This window comes from Caretta caretta, chromosome 26 (assembly GCF_965140235.1).
Source record: "Caretta caretta isolate rCarCar2 chromosome 26, rCarCar1.hap1, whole genome shotgun sequence".
NCBI classification, from domain to species: domain Eukaryota; kingdom Metazoa; phylum Chordata; order Testudines; family Cheloniidae; genus Caretta; species Caretta caretta.
In genome coordinates this window covers 6,292,081-6,310,052 of record NC_134231.1, presented here as the reverse complement: position 1 = coordinate 6,310,052, position 17,972 = coordinate 6,292,081, and the positions used below count along the sequence as shown (strand labels likewise).

The 17,972-nt window shown below is 47.4% G+C and overlaps 2 protein-coding genes across 9 annotated transcripts in view; both read right to left on the bottom strand.

Annotated features, from left to right (window-relative positions):
• The window catches only part of SORBS3 (sorbin and SH3 domain containing 3), a 37,196-nt gene extending 36,700 nt beyond the window's left edge, over positions 1-496 (bottom strand). The window contains exon 1 of one of the 3 annotated variants that reach the window (XM_048829253.2): positions 149-496. The gene's annotated coding sequence lies outside the window, so the exon portion shown is untranslated. The remainder of the gene's footprint in view (positions 1-148) is intronic. The other 2 variants (XM_048829252.2, XM_048829257.2) reach the window with 2 other exon arrangements.
• Positions 497-9,088: 8,592 nt separating this feature from the next.
• PPP3CC (protein phosphatase 3 catalytic subunit gamma) overlaps positions 9,089-17,972 on the bottom strand; it is a 54,250-nt gene continuing 45,366 nt past the window's right edge. For 4 of the 6 annotated variants that reach the window (XM_048829170.2, XM_048829171.2, XM_048829173.2 and 1 more), the window contains 2 exons: positions 15,355-15,384; positions 9,089-14,010 (listed from right to left, as the gene is read on the bottom strand). In XM_048829170.2, the coding sequence (XP_048685127.1) occupies positions 13,835-14,010; positions 15,355-15,384 (206 nt within the window). In that variant the 3' untranslated portion in view covers positions 9,089-13,834. The remainder of the gene's footprint in view (positions 14,011-15,354; positions 15,385-17,972) is intronic. The other 2 variants (XM_048829174.2, XM_048829175.2) reach the window with 1 other exon arrangement.

Genomic DNA, 17,972 nt, shown 5'->3' with positions numbered 1-17,972 from the left:
AGCAGCTGCCTATGAATGATCCTTTCAGAGTGCTCTGTAGCTGGAGACACACAGCCACAGCCCCATGTCGTCACATGCCTTGCTGACCCAGAGAGCTCCCACCAAACCAGCTAACATCCACAAGGGTCATCACAAAGTCTGTGCAGACCTCACTCACCTCCCTGGCTCCTCCTTGCTGAGTGGTCTTCGCCCTGCGATCCTCCTTCTCAAAGTACAAGCTTTCACTCGCCCTCACGCTGCACTGCTCCTGCTGATCTGAGCCCGGACCGTCCTTCGGTCACAGATAAATATTTAACACGCAGACTGTGACAGAATCAACAAAGCTCGACTGTTTCCTGTTTGCTAGATAACACGGTGCAAGCCGGACAGCTCTAGGAGTATGCAGGCATGGCCTGATTGATTAGATATTATTCCCTTCCAGCAGGGAAAGCCGGGTGCACAGAGCTCATGTCTCTTACAGCACTCACTCGCCTGGCATTGCATTCACAATATTAAGCTTTAGCTTTCACCCAGGGATTTCAGGGGTCTCTAACCTAAACCAGTGATGCTATCACCAATTTACAGAGAGTCTGTGGCTTCCCCAAGGAGGGAGAGCTAGGACTAGAACCCAGGAGTTCTGACTCCCAGCAGGGGGCAGCTTTAAAGCTTAGGCTGGATAGGCAGCTGCCGTGGGTGGGTGCGTGCCTGGGGGAATTTTCATGGTGCAAAGGAGATCTCCAAGGAGAGCACCAAGTTCCAGGGAACCAGCACTAAAGAGGAGGAGGCTCTGAAAACGTCCGCTCAATGCGCAGCAGTAGCCAAAAAAGCGACCAACGTTAGGAGCCATCAGAAAAGGGGTGGATCGGAAGACAGTAAATATCACAGTGCCTCTGTATAAATCTAAGGATTTATAAATGCCTGAATGCTGTGGGCAGTTCTAGTCGCCCCCTCTCAAAACAGATCTATTGGAATTGGAAAAGGTGCAGAGACGGGCAACGAAAATGAGTCGGCGGATGGAACAGCTTCCGTATGAGGAGAGGTTAAAAAGATGGGGACTTTTCAGCTTGGAAAAGGGACGACTACCGGGGGCGGAGGGGTGGTGAATACGATGGAGGTCTATAAAGTCATGACTGGGGCGGAGAAAGTGACTAAGGACGTGTGATTTCTTCCTTCTCATGACACAAGAACTAGGGGTCACCCAATGGAATGAATAGGCAGCAGGTTTAAAACAAACGTAAGGATGTACTTCACACGATACTCAGTCAACCTGTGGAACCTGTTCCCGGGGGACGTTGGAAAAGCCCAAACTATAAATAGGCTGAAAAAAGAACTAGGTAAGTTCATGGAGGATCAGTGCATCAATGGCTGTTAGCTAAGATGGTCAGAGAGGCAACCTCATACTCTGGGTGTCCCTAGCCTCTGACTGCCAGAAGCTGGGCGTGGTGGTGGGATGGATGGATCACTTGATGATTCCCTGTTCTGTCATTCCCTCTGGGGCACCTGGCACTGGCCACTGTCGGCAGACAGGACACTGGGCTGGATGGACCTTTGGTCAGACCCAGTGTGGCCGTTCTTATGTTCTTAGGAGGCTCAGAAAAATAAGTTCCCCGTCCTAGTGAGGAGGAGAAAACAGACAAGACCAGAGGCAGTGAGCAGGGGTATCCTGGTATCCTGGCTCTGACATGACCCGTACTGGCTGTTTCAAGAGCAAGGTGCAAGAAAGTCCCCTAGTGGCTAATTAGGCAATAACCTACCTGTGAGTGGGCTTCCTTCCTGACCTGCATGAGTCAGTGCCCTGAAACAGGTGGGGCTTTTATCCCTTCTCACTATTTATTCTGTCCGACATAACTGAATGATTGTGGGGGGAAGGGGTGGAGGGAAATGGGGGAAAGTGAGTGAGAGATGGGCAGGTTGAGGGGATGGAGGCAATGAGCCAGGGGAGGGAAAACACTGTTAGGGACTGGGGCACTGGAGAAGAGAGGAGGGGTCCAGTCTGTTTTAAAACAGGCATAACAATGCTGATGCCCTAAGGAAAGGGAAAACAATACCTGAAATGTAGCCATATAGGCACATAGCATGTTCTAACAGGAGCCATGATTATAATACAGTACTTCCAACTCCGGGAAAGTGCCTGCTGGATTCCCCTACACTGAGCTCCCCGACTTAGCACATGTCCACACGACCAGTGACAGCTGCAGCTATGTCTCTACAGCGTAGGCACTTGCTGCAGTCATGGATGGGGTGTTTCCAGCACTGTGGTAAATCCACCTCTCAGAGGGGGGAGCTAGGTTGGTGGAAGAATCCTTCCATCAACTTATCTAAGCCCACACCGGGGGGTTAGGTCAACTTAATTACTTTACCTGGGGCATGAAATTTTTCACAGCCCTGAGCAATATAGCTAAGCTGACCTCAGTTTTAAGCGTAGACCAGGCCTTAGATTGTATGTGTCCCACACCTGGGCCCCTGAGGCCCCAGTCACTGGTTGGAGGCCTTTGTTTACTCATGCTATTCTCATGAATAGTAATAATACAGAAAAATAAATTGTACCTGCATCAGCTCTGGCTCAGATTTTCTACTGTGATGGGGGGATATAGAGGAACCTGTAGGGAGAGAGAGATTTCATGCTACCCTTTATTTTACTCTGCTTCTGCCTAGGTCCTCCTGCCTGGGCTAGGCTATGGGGTCTTCTCCCGCTATTGCTGAAGTCTAGGCAAGTTTTGCTATCTATAGTTCAGGACCACTGGCTTAGTGCATGCAGTCAAAGTCACTGGCCTCATATTTCACACTGAAAGCACCATAGAAATGAGAAATGGGGAAAGACAGATGAGATTACACCTTGTCTATGGCACCTCAGGCCAAGGCAGTATAGTTCCCTATGGTATATTCTCCAGGGCTCTGTCCAGCTTGATTTTCCATAACTCAAGCAGAAAGCTCTCGCAGGGGACTGAGGTCCAGCAAGCGGCTGCACGAGGCATTCATGTATAAGCAGGCAGCGTAGCTAACTCCATGTTTTACCCTAGGAAAACAAGTCAACCCCTGGATGTCCTAGCATATCCCAATGGGCAGAATGAATAACAAGAGTGCAATCAGGGGGCTACGTCTGCTTGTTGATATCTCATCTGTACAGGTACCTGCCTAATAGAGCTTATGTACATGCTGAAGGCTCAGAAAACCACTTGTCCTGCAGGGAAAGTTCTTCCTTTGGTATTTAAAGATGAACTCACCATTATCCAGTGGAATTGATGCAGCAGAAGCATTTTAAGACACCAGAGTGGGCAAGCGCTGAACAGCACATGTTAAAAAATAATAATAATGAATAAGTAATAAGGTGTAGTAAGCAAGCCATCTAGCTCTGGGTATATGTTGCTGAGCTGAAGGTAACTGACTAGATTTCACAAGGTGAAAGGAAAGCTGATAAGAAAAGCAGGCCACAGCTGGGCCCTTCATCGCTTGTTTGGCTTAGCACTACCCTTGGTCTTCGTGCTCATAACCTTCCAAGGACTTATTGGCAGCAGGCTCAGGCGGCAGGACTTGACCTGGCCCCGTCTCCCTTGAGGATGCTCGTGAAGTACATCAACACATTTCAAAAGCCACACTCCGTCGCTACCCCCATCAGATCAGCAAGCAACTGGAAGCCCCCCTCAGATGCCTCCAGGAAGGGCACACGTGACAGCCACTGCTGCTGCCCTCCAGCACCTGGGTTTGTGTGCTCCTTTGTGCCTGGCCTAGGTTAATGTTGATCGAGTCCCCGCGAGCCCAGAGGAACAGCCGCGTATCTATTTGTGTCGCCTTGTGCAAGGGGGGCATACTTTCCAGCAGTCAGCAAGGGCTTCCCATACCACACAGGATCGGGTCCACCCCATGCACAGGATGACCTCTACTGCTTAGACAAGCACTGTTGCACAGGGAGAAGAGACAAATGCAGAATGTCAGGACTCCTGGGTTCTATTGCCAGCCCTGGCACTTATTTGCTATGTAACCTTGGGCAAGTTACTGAATGCTTATGAATCTCGGATTCTCATCTGCAAACTGGGCACACTGAGAGGCTGAATGTATCACAACTGGTGAAGTGCTTGGAGATCCTAAAAAGGAAGACGTGAGAGGACGGGGCCTGCGGGTATATGGTATAGCTGTTCTGGCAGCTCTGCCTGCAGTAGGGTCATTTTTGGACCAGCAATACAGCGGAACAGCATGAGGTAAGTCGAACATGTTTTGTTGTGGTGTGTTGTTAAGGCATCAACTGCAGCCTCTAATCGCCTCTGCTCAGACCTGCCACAGCCCCAAGGGGGGTTCTGGTAAGTAACCACAAAGAGCAGCATGGGACTGGTCACGTTTGCAAAGCCACCATTCAGAATTTAGCAGGAGGGGGAATAGGATTCTAAAGAGAAACAGCAGGTGTAACTCCAGCAGGTGGAATTCAATCTCCATTCAGAGATCTAGGCCAGCAAGAGAACCAGATAGCCGAGTGTTTGTTTAACCTCTGAAAAGCCCATAGAAGGACACCGTACACTAGCAGGAACAAGCTATAGGATGAAGTTAATCCCTGCTGAGGGAGTCGCTCTCAGAACAGGGCTCCATCCCCTACAGCAAATTTGGGAGACATTTGCACATATTCCAAGGGGCAGTGATAAATGGACAGCAATGATTGTCTAAAACAGGGGTCGGCAACCTTTCAGAAGTGTGCGCTGAGTCCTTCATTTATCACTCTAATTTAAGGTTTCGCGTGCCAGTCATACATTTTAACGTTTTTAGAAGGTCTCTTTCTAGAAGTCTATAATATAGAACTAAACTATTGTTGTAGGTAAATTAAATAAGGTTTTTAAAATGTTTAAGCAGCTCCATTTAAAATTAAATTAAAATGCAGAGCCCCCGGGCCAGTGGCCAGGACCCGGGCAGCGTGAGTGCCACTGAAAATCAGCTCATGGGCCGCCTTTGGCAGACGTGCCATAGATTGCCTACCCCTGGTCTAAAACGTAGGCCCCTGATTCACATCGAGATCATTTTAAACAGCGAGAACAGCACAGTAATAAGGTGCAGTAAGGCTCATCGCTTCCTCTTGGTATTTACATGGCTCTCCTCACTACAGGATCTGTAGCATTACAGGGGAAGGGCAGAGGGGCCCTAAAAGGCAGTTGGCACCAGTCTATACGCAATCATTGTTGACAGTAATAAAGCCGGAACTAAGCCCAGCAGTGTTTTCTAACTGTTATGCAAGATCAGAGTCATGTTATACACATTACCTAATCCTCCTTCAGTCATCCTTGGTGAACTATCTCCTCCTCCACAGAGATCTCCATCCTAGGTTAACCTAGTTTTACTGTGTCTTTGTAACGCACATGTCACTTGACTCATATGTTACCCTCCCTGTCAAACTTGAACTGGGAAGAATTTCAATTGCTGCTCCGTAATGCCACTGGGAGGGGGTAGGGGAAGAACTGCTGCTCTAGGGTGAGGAAGGGGGGGGGGGCGGTTTCAAGGAGGAATCGGAAAACATAGGCCTCATATATAATATTTATCACCACCCTCTGTAATCTTACTGGGTGTTCACATGCCACTCCCAGCTTTACGAGAGAAAGCCTGTCTCAGCAGATCGGGCACCAGACTGGCTGTCAGGAGAGCTGGGTTCTCTTTCCTGCTCAACCACTCACTTGTCTGTGACCTAGGGCAACACCCTTCCCCGTCCCTGTCTTGTCTGGTTAGACTGAAAGCTCTTGAGAGCAGGGATTGTCTCCACCCATTGTGTACGGCGCTTGGCACACAGGTGCCCTGGTCTCAGGTGAAGATTTGAGGCCCTCCTGGAATATAAATTAATAGTAAGACCACATGTGAGCCTGTGACGTCTTATTCGATGGCCACAGTTCAGAAAATGGAAATTATCTCTGCACAGACATGACCAGGGAATTAAAAAAAAATACAGAAGCACAAGAGGGAAGAGTCCTTAGCCTGGATCCATTCAGATCCTTGCACTTGACTCGGGGGAAATGTCTCTCCCGCCAGCTTGTGCTAAACAGGGGCCGGGGCGGAGGGGGGAAGAGACAGCGGAGGAGGCCGGGTGCAAGCGACTTATCAATAAACCCTGTTCAGTGTTGAATGTTGAAAATAAATCAACACCAACATCTCAGCACCTGACCTGGGATTCTCTGCAAGAGCAACAGCCCCCTCTGCTGGCGTAACGGCAGCACGAGCCGTGAACACAGCAAATCCAGGCAGAACGTGGGAATCGGGCACTGGCTTGTCGAGTTTTCAGTAGAGGGGGGTGGTAAAGACGAGCTACCCCCAAGTACAATTTAAAAATGAAGCCCATTCCAGACCATAATGCTTCCCCGTGAAAGCCCTGGGACTGTAAAGGACAACACTATTTACAGAATAGCGATTGGGGGACAACTCACAGGCATTTGCTGGAATAGTACCAGCTACTGCTCTGCCTTTCAGACAAGGATCTGAGCACCTTACAACTATAATTAACCCTCAACCTACCTGGGGAGGGAGGTGAAATGTAGGAATATCAGCAACCTCTAGCCTGCAATGCAGCAGCTGTGGTGAATGCACTATCCCACAGTTTAAGGTAGGAAGGGAAGAAGAATCCATTGGAAACAAAAGAGGGAATTTAGCCAGGCACAGTAGTGTTAGCTGAGTTGGAGTTTCACTGTATTTAAACACCCGCATCTTTAAGAAAAGACTGGCCATCTTTAATCACTATGATTATTCAGCCCCTCTTACGCAGAGGACTCCGTCCTAGAGCACAGCTCCATGAGCCATGCTAAGAGGAGAGTACCTACCAGATCCAGGGCACCACAGAGGTACTCTGAGGCTATGGTGATAACCATGGTATTAATACACCTAAATAAAATAGAACTTCCTGCACCCCCAACCTGCTTCTTCGAAGCCTCCCATCAAGTTCTGAGTCAGCCCAGCCAGACTTAGCGGCAGGAGACAGTGTGGGCCAGTGCCTCGGGCAATGGACGGAGTCAGGAAACCTGCATTCTATTCCTGGCTCGGCTGGGTGACGGGTAAGTTACTTCCCCTCTCTGTGTCTGATTCCCCATCTGTCAAATACTTATCTTCCTTTTTATAGGGCGCGAGATCTCTGGCCAAAGTGTTATACATAAGAAGTAGGTAGCAGTGTTACCATGTGAGATCACCACAACAGTGGTGTGGCTGCAGGTCATGTGACATGGAAAGGGCATTCCTATCCCAAAAATATCACTCTGAGGAACAAATCCCTGTGCAAACAGAAGCAGGATTTTCCTCTCCAGGCCTTATATGCCAATGACTGGAAACCCACTGACCAAAGCAGACTGTGAAGATCTTCAAAAAGATCTCACAAAACTAAGTGATTGGACAACAAAATGGCAAATGAAATTTAATGTAGATAAATGTACAAAAAATAACCCCAACTATACATACAATATGATGGGGGATAATGTAGCTACAACTAATCAGGAGAAAAGTCTTGGAGTCATCGTGGATAGTTCTCTGAAGACGTCCACACAGCGTGCAACCGGCAGTCAAAAAAGCAAACGGGAAGTTCGGAATCATTAAAAAAGGGATAGAGAATAAGACGGAGAATATCTTATTGCCCTTATATAAATCCATGGTACACCCACATCTTGAATACTGCGTAGATGTGGTCCCCTCAACTCAAAAAAAAAAAAAAAAAAAAAGACATACTGGCATTAGAAAAGGTTCAGAAAAGGGCAACTAAAATGATTAGGGCAGAGGTGGGCAAACTACAGCTCGCAGGACCCTCCTGCCCAGCCCCTGAGCTGCTGGCCAGGGAGGCTCGCCCCCTCCCCTGTAGCCTCAGCTCTCAGCGCCACTGGTGCAATGCTCTGGGCATGGGGCTGTGAGCTCCTGGGGCAATCCCCGGCCTGACCTGGTGCTCTGTGCTGTGCGGCTGGCTCCAGCCGGGCAGCCCAGGTGCCTGCCCTGACGCAGCTGGGCCACCAGCCCCTGGTGCTCCAGGCAGCATAGTAAGGGGGCAGGGAGTCCAGGTTGGATAGAGGGCAGGGGAGTTTGGGCGGTGGTCAGGGGCGTGGATAGGGGTTGGGGCAGTCAGAGGGCGGGAAACAGTGGGGTTGAATGGGGACAGGGGTTCCGGGGGCAGTTAGGGAGATGGGATAGTTGGAGGGGGCAGGGGTCCATGGGGGGCAGTCAGAAAGGAGAGTAGGGGTTGGATGGGGCAGCGGGAGGCAGTCAGGGATCAGGGAGAAGAGGTGGTTGGATGGGGCAGGGATCCGGGGGGGGGGGGGGGGGTTGGATGGGGAGGCAGGGGGTCCGGGGGCGGTCAGGGGCCAGAGAGCGGGGGCAGGGGGTGGATGGGGCAGGGGTCCTGGCGGGGCCGTCAGGGGACGAGAAGCAGGAGGGGACAGATAGGGGGTGAGGGCTGGGCCACAGCTGGCTGTTTGGGGAGACACAGCCTCCCCTAACCGGCCCTCCATACAATTTCTGAAACCCGATGTGGCCCTCGGGCCAAAAAGTTTACCAGACCCTGAATTAGGGGTTTGGAACAGGTCCCATATGAGGAGAGATTAAAGAGGCTAGGACTTTTCAGCTTGGAAAAGAGGAGACTAGGGGGATATGATAGAGGTATATAAAATCATGAGTGGTGTGGAGAAAGTGAATAAGGAAAAGTTATATACTTGTTCCCATAATATAAGAACTAGGGGCCACCAAATTAAATTAATGGCAGCAGGTTTAAAACAAATAAAAGGAAGTTCTTCTTCACTCAGCACACAGTCAACCTGTGAAACTCCTTGCCTGAGGAGGTTGTGAAGCCTAGGACTATAACAGGGTTTAAAAGAGAACTGGATCAATTCGTGGAAATTAAGTCCATTAATGGCTATTAGCCAGGATGGGTAAGGAATGGTGTTCCTAGCCTCTGTTTGTCAGAGGGTGGAGATGGATGGCAGAAGAGAGAGATCACTTGATTATTACCTGTTAGGTTCACTCCCTCTAGGGCACCTGGCATTGGCCACTGTCGGTAGACAGGATACTGGGCTTGATGGACCTTTGGTCTGACCCAGTATGGCCATTCTTATGTTCTTGTTCTTATGATCCTCAGACGCACCACAGTGAATTGGATTTAAATAAAGACTCCAGAGCCAAATGACTGTCATTTAATTTTTAACTTTTTTTTTTAAAGATGACTTCCAATTTACATTAAGACAGTTCTAACAAATTCATTCCTTGTTCACAAAAAAGAGAAATTATATTAAATAATTTCTGCCAATAAATAACATTTTTCACCATTTTTCTTTAAACATAACTAAAAAAAGCAAGAAAAAAGGAGGCAGTCTCCAGGCAACGGGCATATGCTCCTTCAGCGGCGAGAACCTAAGTTATCATCACCATATCCAACACATGTTCTTAGGGGCTTGACCGTCCTTTGGGTCTGAGGCAGACAAGCCTCCGAGCTGTTCCGTTACAAGAATCTAGCTAGGTAAGATTTACCCGAGTGTGGTGGTGTGCCAAGGAAGGCCCTTAAAAATAGGTGTGCGGGATGGCATCACAGTAAAAGGTTCTCCCAAAACAAGGTGAATGCACCTTTGTTCCCAATGCTAAAATATCCCATTGCTGACTCCCTCCTTGTTACATGCACCTTGCTATAACATGCAAAAATAAGACAGGCTGCTAGGGACAGCCTTGTGGAGAAAGGAGTGCACTGCCCTTAATAGTCTGGAGTTCCATGGACTGATTGTACTCCTTGGCTTTTGTGTTTTTTTTTTAATTATTTATTTTATTTTATTTTTTTGCAAAGTCTCATTTGTCAAGCTTCTGCAGCTGGCTGGCAAGAGGGGATGGAAACAGAGGACGGAATGGAGCTCTGAGATGAGGCCTCTTTAGACATGCATAGTTCCAAGGCAGAACCAGTGCTGGGTTTCTGGGAGATGGGATGGGGAGCTGGAAGAGGAGAAACTACTTCATGTCTCTGCAATACTTTTGCACTGGGAGCAGGGGAAATATTTAAGCACCTCCCTCTCTCAGACATGGCTTTGAAGGCCACAGTTCTTTGCACTTGTCCGTTACAATGCAGAAGGACAGGAGCCCCTCTCACACCAAAGGCTGTGGTTGTGGGATGATGCTTTGCTGGGAATGAGCTCTGCTTTCTTTACAGAGCTGCCCAGCACTCAAAGGCCTAGGCTTCGAGGTATCTCTCCCCCTCCTTCCTTGGGACACAAAGAACAGAAGTGAAGGGGACTGCAAGGTTTAAATGCTTAGCACTGAAGGTTGGTTCACATACTGTTTACATTTTAAAAGCAAAAATCCTGGCCACTCCTGGCTCTGATTGCAGGTGGAATCTCAACATGCCCAAGACAACCACAGCTGGTGATGGTACACTCTTCCCCGACTGTCAATGCACGATCACCACTGCTCACAGACGGCTACCCACTTACAGCACCACTCGGCGCAACAGGAGCTAGTTAACCTCTGAATTAAACAGGAAAAGCCAGGACAGGGAAGGTTACAAGATGAACATCAATTAAGGGGTAATTAACACCCACTCTCCCCAATCTGCACTGCTGCTCACCCCCTCGCCCCATTAAGAACACTGCATACTGTGCTGAAGAAACACAGACCCTGGCACTGTTCCCATAGCAACGGGAGGCTGTTCTTCGCCTGACAGCATCCTATCTGCATGGGCTTGTGTGGGATATGGAATACGTTTCCAGCAGCTCTCAGCTTGATCGAATAAGGAGGGGAAAGACCGGATAGCTCCTGCATGGGGAAGCCATGAGTCACCCAGAGAGCTCCTTCCGCCCACAACATGCTGGGCTGGTGACTGCTGTCAGAGCCGCTCAGTACTGCTCATTCAAACTGATTGTGACTAATGTGAGAGCTGGGCTCCTCCCCATCGGAGACAGCCTCATTGACTGACAATTAGCAGAGGACTCGGGACTCCTGTTTAAGGAACACCCAACAATTAACAAGCTTAAAAACAAGCCCCCTCTGGCTCAACGTATTGCTAAGTCACAAGCCAATCAGAATTTAGGAAGCCAGCTGTCACCCCCAGTTATGTCCCCCGATTATTTGAGGATGGATAATTGCGGCAAGCACGCAGCTCCAGTAACTATGGTTTCGAAGCTCCATGCTTTGCAAACACCACTTAAGCAATGCTATGGTGAGCCTCCAGGTTTGAAACAGAAACTGATCTTTTTCTTTGAGGAGTAAGGGCAAAGAGGGTTACAGTAGAAGCTGGTAGGGCTGAAGTGCGACCTGCTTTTAAAAAAAGCACAGAACAGGACAGCGTTTCATGAACAAACACCTTTTCTTTTCAAGAAAGCCAACACCAGCAGCCCAGAGCCCAGGAGCAAAGCTTCCGTTGTAACTGGCGCAGAAACAACGGTCAGTGTTAAGCTTCCAAAGCGTGATGAGCAGAGGATACCTTGGCAGTGTCTTCTCCTCCCACCATTACTATGTACAGGAGGGATCCCACCTAGTCAAACATCTGCCCCCCGTTATTCACTAACCCCTAAGGAGGGACAGATTCATCTCCTTCTGGTGCCTGCCACATGGCTCTTGAACCAGAGATGCTGCTCAGAGAAGATCTCAGCCAGGTCAGAGCGTGTAGGGCAGCATACTGCACTACCATCCATCTTTTAAAAGGAAGATGTAATGTTTAGGTCTATTCCTGCTTTGGAACAGATGCCATAGAAAGAAAAGGGACATCGAAAGGGACCCCTTGCCCCACATGGAGTAAGAAACAGACAAGCCTTCCAAAAACACTCACTTTCACAAAGTGGCAGTCATGTAAAAAAAATGGTGACACGTGACTGTAAGAGTCCATCGCTAAAACCCCCATCTGCTCAGATGCAGTGTCCTAAATAACTGGTATGAAATTAAGTTTGTGACATATCATTAGAAGTGACAATTTAAAAGATTCCTGTAAGGCAGCTGCCTTCCTCTGGGACTGAGAATCAACGACTATGCCCACAGCATGAAGGAAAGATAGTAACATCAAGGGACTTCAAGACAAAACAGAGAACAGGGTGCGTGGATCACCTAGAGGGTAGAGTTTAACCCTGCTCATCTGCTTGGTGGCACAAGATGTCATACATTTGTTCAAGTGGGAAGGCGAGTGAAAAGCAGCCAGGGACTAGCATTTGAGTGATGCTGCTTTGCAATAGAATAAGGAGGAGGGGATTTAGCTAAAATGACCAATAAGGGAAAGGCAGGAAATGAGGAGTTTGCATTTTGTAAAAATAAGCAACCAGGTTTGGATTTTTCAAAGTCGGTTTCAAAACTGGATTCAGTCAAAGTCTGAATAAGTAAATGAACCAAACTGGGTACTTTGCTTATTTAGATTCCAACTTCAAAACACTTTACAGTGTATAGTGGCCATCTTTTGGCATCCCCACTGGTGCATTTATAGTAGAAACCCACCATCCCCAAAAGAGATCTCCTTTCCCCCAACTCACTAAGAGATATACTATACAAACTGCCTTCAAGAATCTCTAGCCCAGATCCACTGAGTTCTCCAAGCCACTTTTCTTCTCTAAAAATTATCCTCCGCAGTACAACCAAAGGACACAGAGGTTTCCAAGAACGTACGTGTTTCACAAGTCCCTCTCTGCACTGACCATTCAACAGCACAGATATTTAGGGGAAGGGGGCAATGATCAATATACATCACCAATCCTTCCCCATGCCATCTATCCACTTATCTGTGGCCAGGTAAATTACTCCCTCTTTCAGATGGAGTCACTGATGTTCCCTGGATGGCTCACCATCTTCCATACAGCATACATCTTCCATACCTCCACTGGCCACTAGGTTCTTGCTCGCCTAATCCCTTATGGTGGGTGGGTGTGGGGTCGGTCTGTCTGTCCTGGTTGTTACTGCCTGTGGCAACACCAACACCAAGGGCTTGTCAAGACACAGTGCACGGCAAGCTAGGGTGTAAATCCTAGTGCATTAACTGGCTATATGGATCTTGCTGTTGTGCACTAAATGCTCCCTAGTGTGCACTGACCTACTCCTGTTTCAATGGACTGTAAATCAAAATGCATGGTGTTCTGTAAAGAACATTTAGATGCACTTCAAGTGTTGTCTGTACTGATGGAACGATGCAAATGGTTTGCTTCACAGAGTCTGAAAACCAGAAGCTTTAGAAAGAATGGTGACTAGAGGGGATGCTTTCCCATGCCCACCTTCCAGGTCATACTAACAAGTTTTTTGTTCTATTGGAATCCTGAAAAAAATATGCTAGAACTGGAAAATTTGTACCCTTATCCCCAAGAGATAATGCAACACCCCAGCTGGAATCTGAACTATCCACTTTAACATCACCTAGGATAAAAATTCTTCCAAAAAGTGAAGGATGGGTCTGAGCCAGTCGCACCACGCAGCATGCCATCTTCCACAAAATCAATTGCTAAAGCAGCGGATGCAGCTAGACAACAAAAGTTGAAGAAAACAACAGCAAATTCAGTGAAGACAGTTGTGAAAACATGTTTTAAAATGAAAGTTGCTGCTTTTGAAAGCACAGGCTAATTTAAAACTGTACCAAAGTCAAAGTTGCTTGGGACTCTGTGTGGGTTTTTTTTTTTTTTTTAATCCTCAGAGGATCCCCTTCTGTGTGGGAGAGGTCAGCTGTACAGCACAACACTTCATATATGCACTAGCAAATAGATTGGTTTCTAAATTAAAAAAGATGGACTTTTTATATACTGAACATAAATTAAAAAATTACAAAATGGTCACCTTTCTTACAGAATGGATGCAAACTGGATTATGAACGTGCCTCCAGGTTAAGTTTATTTCTCCCCATCCCTATCCCACCCCAATAATAAATAAATAAAATTCATTAAGTTTTGGATCCTTTAGTGGTGCAGATTGGGCATTAGAACCATTACTAAGCTTTCTTCCCTGTGCCGTTCTTGTCCGCAGAGTTTGTTGAGGTTACCAAGTTCACCGGCCCGTCTGGGTGCACTGAATCTTTGCGCGGCGGCATGCGTTCGTTAATGCGGTCCAACCCTCTGGCTTCTTCGAAGCTGCGGATCTTGTGCTGCGGTGAAAATCCACGGATGGCTAGAGCAAGGAGGGGAAAGAAGAGCGTCAGTCTGTGCAACAGCATACCAAGGAACAGCCTATCAGCACACACCATATTACAGAACCGAGAGTCGTGGCTACAGAGCACATGTCTGGTTAAGAAAAAGTAAGTAGCAGATCTCTGTATGATTCTGTTATTGTCTCATGCACTTGGCAGAGTTCTATTGGTGACATGTAGAGTTGCATTACCTTTCACTAAACCGATTTCTAGGGCCCAGTTCAATTTACTCAGCAGCACAAATAAAGCCAGTGCTCATTTGCATGGTTTTCACTTATGACTTCCCTTGCGATACTGTTTAGCGGGGGCAACTTGCAGGCCAGACATGTGCCCTGTGTTCTGAAGAGTTAATGCAGTGAAATAGCAGCACACTTTCAAAGCTGAAAAACGTAATACTAAAAAAAATAGTGAGGACAAATCAACAAAGGGTGTTTTACTTCAACACAAAAACCACGCACTGCAACACCACAAAGAGGAGAAAGAGCTAATCCTTGGATCGGAAAGGAAGCATTTTATCTTGCATGACCAGGAGCTAAACACATGGGACAGAGCCCCACTGCAGATGCGTATGTCTTTGTTTCTACTCAACCTTGCAGTAATTCAAGTTCCTTGCAGGGACTGCCCTACACAAAGCATTTAGCTGGTTTGCTTTACAATAGATTTAAGTAAAAGGTTTTGCTCCAAGTGTTTTTAAAGATTAAATTCTTTCGGATATTGTAATCTCCAAATAGTGCGGTTTTACCCAATGTAAATCCGATAAAATTGCGAAGGAGAATGTAAGTTTCCAAAGCAGTAATTTCATTACTCTGGTATTACTACTTTAACTGCAGAGAGGATACTGCCTCTCCACACTGTGTTCACTCCACCCAAAGGTTAGGGAAAGGCTGAGATCAGATCCCAAGGAGCCACGATAGCAATAAATACAATCAAATATTTCCTATATTGTTTTGGTCAACTGTTCTTGCAGCCTTCAGAAACATATCGTCAAAGGCCCGAGCTGAGCAACAAACCATCCAGTGATGAAGTTTCAGGAATCAACACTAGGACCTTGATGAGACACCCGAATTCTCAGTCTGGGATCCTGCTACAGAAATACAGCAGTCCCAGAAGCCCGGTCTCATGAAATTAAGCATTCCAACTCATCTCTGGGACACCAAGGCTGAGACAGATCTGAGGTAGCCCAATATGTTATTTATTTCCCCAGAAGGGGCCAATCCTCCCCCCTTTTTGGTGATGCAAGAGTAAAAAGCTTTCATACTGCTGATAAAGCTCCTTAAAATTAGCAGACAAACATGATTGAGTCTCTCGCAGGATTCTAGCCATACCTTCCCGTGCCTCTACCGCTTCTACTGTGGCTGTAAAACAGGAGGAACAGTGGCATGCAAAAATGAAGACAGAAAAGAGTGAGTGAACTAACATTACTGCTGCCATTAGAGACCCACAACCTTCCCCGCCCCAGTAAGGATCGTGATGAAGATCAGCTGGCAGAGAAGGACTGACAGGAACTAGAGACAGAAGGACTGGAAGGGGATTTCACTCAGCTGGGATTTTCAGCTGAGGATTCAAGCTTCAGGCTGTTTGGGAGCCTCCTTCCTCTTAGTGGCACGAAGTTCACCATCCATGTCAAACTGCTGAGTCCAAAAAAATTAACAAAGCAACTAACAGGGCTGGCCTTTCAGCACCCCCTGGGCCAGGTGCATGTGTGTCCCATGACAGCCATGGGGCTGGTACCTCCCGAACTGAAGAATGCCACATTTAATGGGCACCAGCTATTGCCTTCAGCTTAGTGATGCTCTGGGAAGGAGACTTCCATGGATGGAACTCACTGCCTCCTGGAGATTGCAGTGCACAAACCTACCTGTGGCAGAAGTGCCCTTGTCATTTAAAGAAGCAGCTGACCTTAACCAACAGGCTGGCACTTGGACAGGAGGGGAAGGAAAGGGGGTTGGCTCCTTTTCTGGCAGCGGAGTGCTGAGTAGCACAGTAACTAGGCTGTTCGGCTCCTGATGTCTTGAAGTAGAACGCAGCACAGGCAGATATTTCAAACCTACTTGGCTTCAACTCCTCCCACAAAAAGGGTTACTAAGCAACAGGACACCATAAGGTTTCAGCAATGTCATGTCTCCCTCCGCCCCCGGAACGGCTGTGATTGTCAACGTGCTTGTGCGCTTAACCCCTGTCAGAACACCTGGTAGCAGGGCATTCTCAATGGAGGGACCTTGACTGGAATTTATTTCCCCTTTAGGCTTGAGAGTGCCTGAGATTGTTAAATCCTTGTGGCATAATGCACAGGTCACGTGTTCAGGCTTCCAGACAGAGGGTGAGGAAGGGATACGTTGTGCGTTAACATTGTAGCTCTGGGTTGAGCATCTTTCGTTGACTCTTGTTAATCTCATGTCATTAAAGATCTGTAAATGGCGCAGAGACGGTGAGAAGGGGAGCAAACCAACTCCCAGCCCCCCCGCCCTCACAATGAGGGCACAAGATGACCCAATACAACACTGAATGCTCACAACTCAGTGTGGACATTATCTGTGGAATGCATGACAGAACAGGGGAGTTTCTAGAGTGGTTTTTGAAGGAGGGCATTTGGTGCATGTTCCAAGCATACGGGTAGCATGGAAGGCAGCATGAAGTTAGGAGTGGACAAGAAGGACAAGGAATGACCAGGAGAGAGGCTTGGGGAGGGCATGAGAAGCAGGATGGTGCTTAAGAGCAGAGCATGGAGATGCAGGTAGCAGTGGAGTTATGATTGCCTTGAAGGTGAGAAGCTCAGACTTCATACAGAAGAGGGGAAGTCAACAGAGACTGAACGAGGAGGAGGGAGAACAGGGTAAGAGCAGCAGGAATTATCTAATTGATCTGCCATCTCTCTCACTATTATGATCAAACCACAAAGCTCACTATGAAGCTGTGTAAAGCTAAAATCCTTCACTTCAGGTCAAAGCGTAGCTCTTCAGAAACTTTGGGACATGTCTGCATTGCACCTCACCTCTGAGGAGGTGGGCGTTCTGGGGAGAGGAATAACCTAAAAAAGCAATGGACAGAAGTCTGTGTCCTAAGCTTGTTTGCATCTCTCCGGTCTATAACATGCATCATCCTTCAAACTAGAGCTGCATAAAACAATGCTACATGACTAAGTCCGGCTCTAGTCTTTTGTATCCCAAGGTCATCAGAACACCTTCAAGGTGAACACCTGCTCTCTCACCTACTGACTTTCTATTCTCATGCCTGTAGCTTAATCAGTGTGGCAGAAATCACCTTGGACAGAGCATAAAGTAAACTCGCACATCTCCTTGGACAAAGAAAACCTACAAAGCTTGGGAAGATGCTACATCCTCTAAACCCAATAGCAAGTCTCCTCTCAAGCACCCATGAAATATTTAAACAAAGAGACATCTCTTTCTGAGCCATCAGGAAATCACCCAATGCTCATTGGAAAGGAAAGCAGGCCGATTATATGCCAGTACTGAAGACCTGGCAGCAGCAAAGGATTAAAACACTAGATTACGGGATTCCCTCTGGGGGACACACGTTACGATAATAACTCATTCCCTGACCACCAGCCAATCTCCACCCCCTGTGGCCTGAAACACATTACTTATGTGAGGTTTGATCAGTGCTACTCTCAGAACGTTAATATAATTTGAGACTGATTGGTGGGAAGCCCAGGTGGGGAGCAACAAGCGTACTTGCCAAAAATACAGAGAAAGTAACAAGCATACAGGAAAGCTACTCAAACCCAATGGACCAAGTCACTGGGATTGCCAAGTTTGAACTTCAAAAACATACTTGAGAGAACTAACCTATTTCAAAGTAAAAATATAAGTTCCCCCCTCCTGGAATCATAATATTAGGGTTGAAAACAAAGGGATTTATTTTGACAAAAAAACCTAAAAAGCAGACTCATTTATCGTACTATTCATGTACATTGTTACACAGC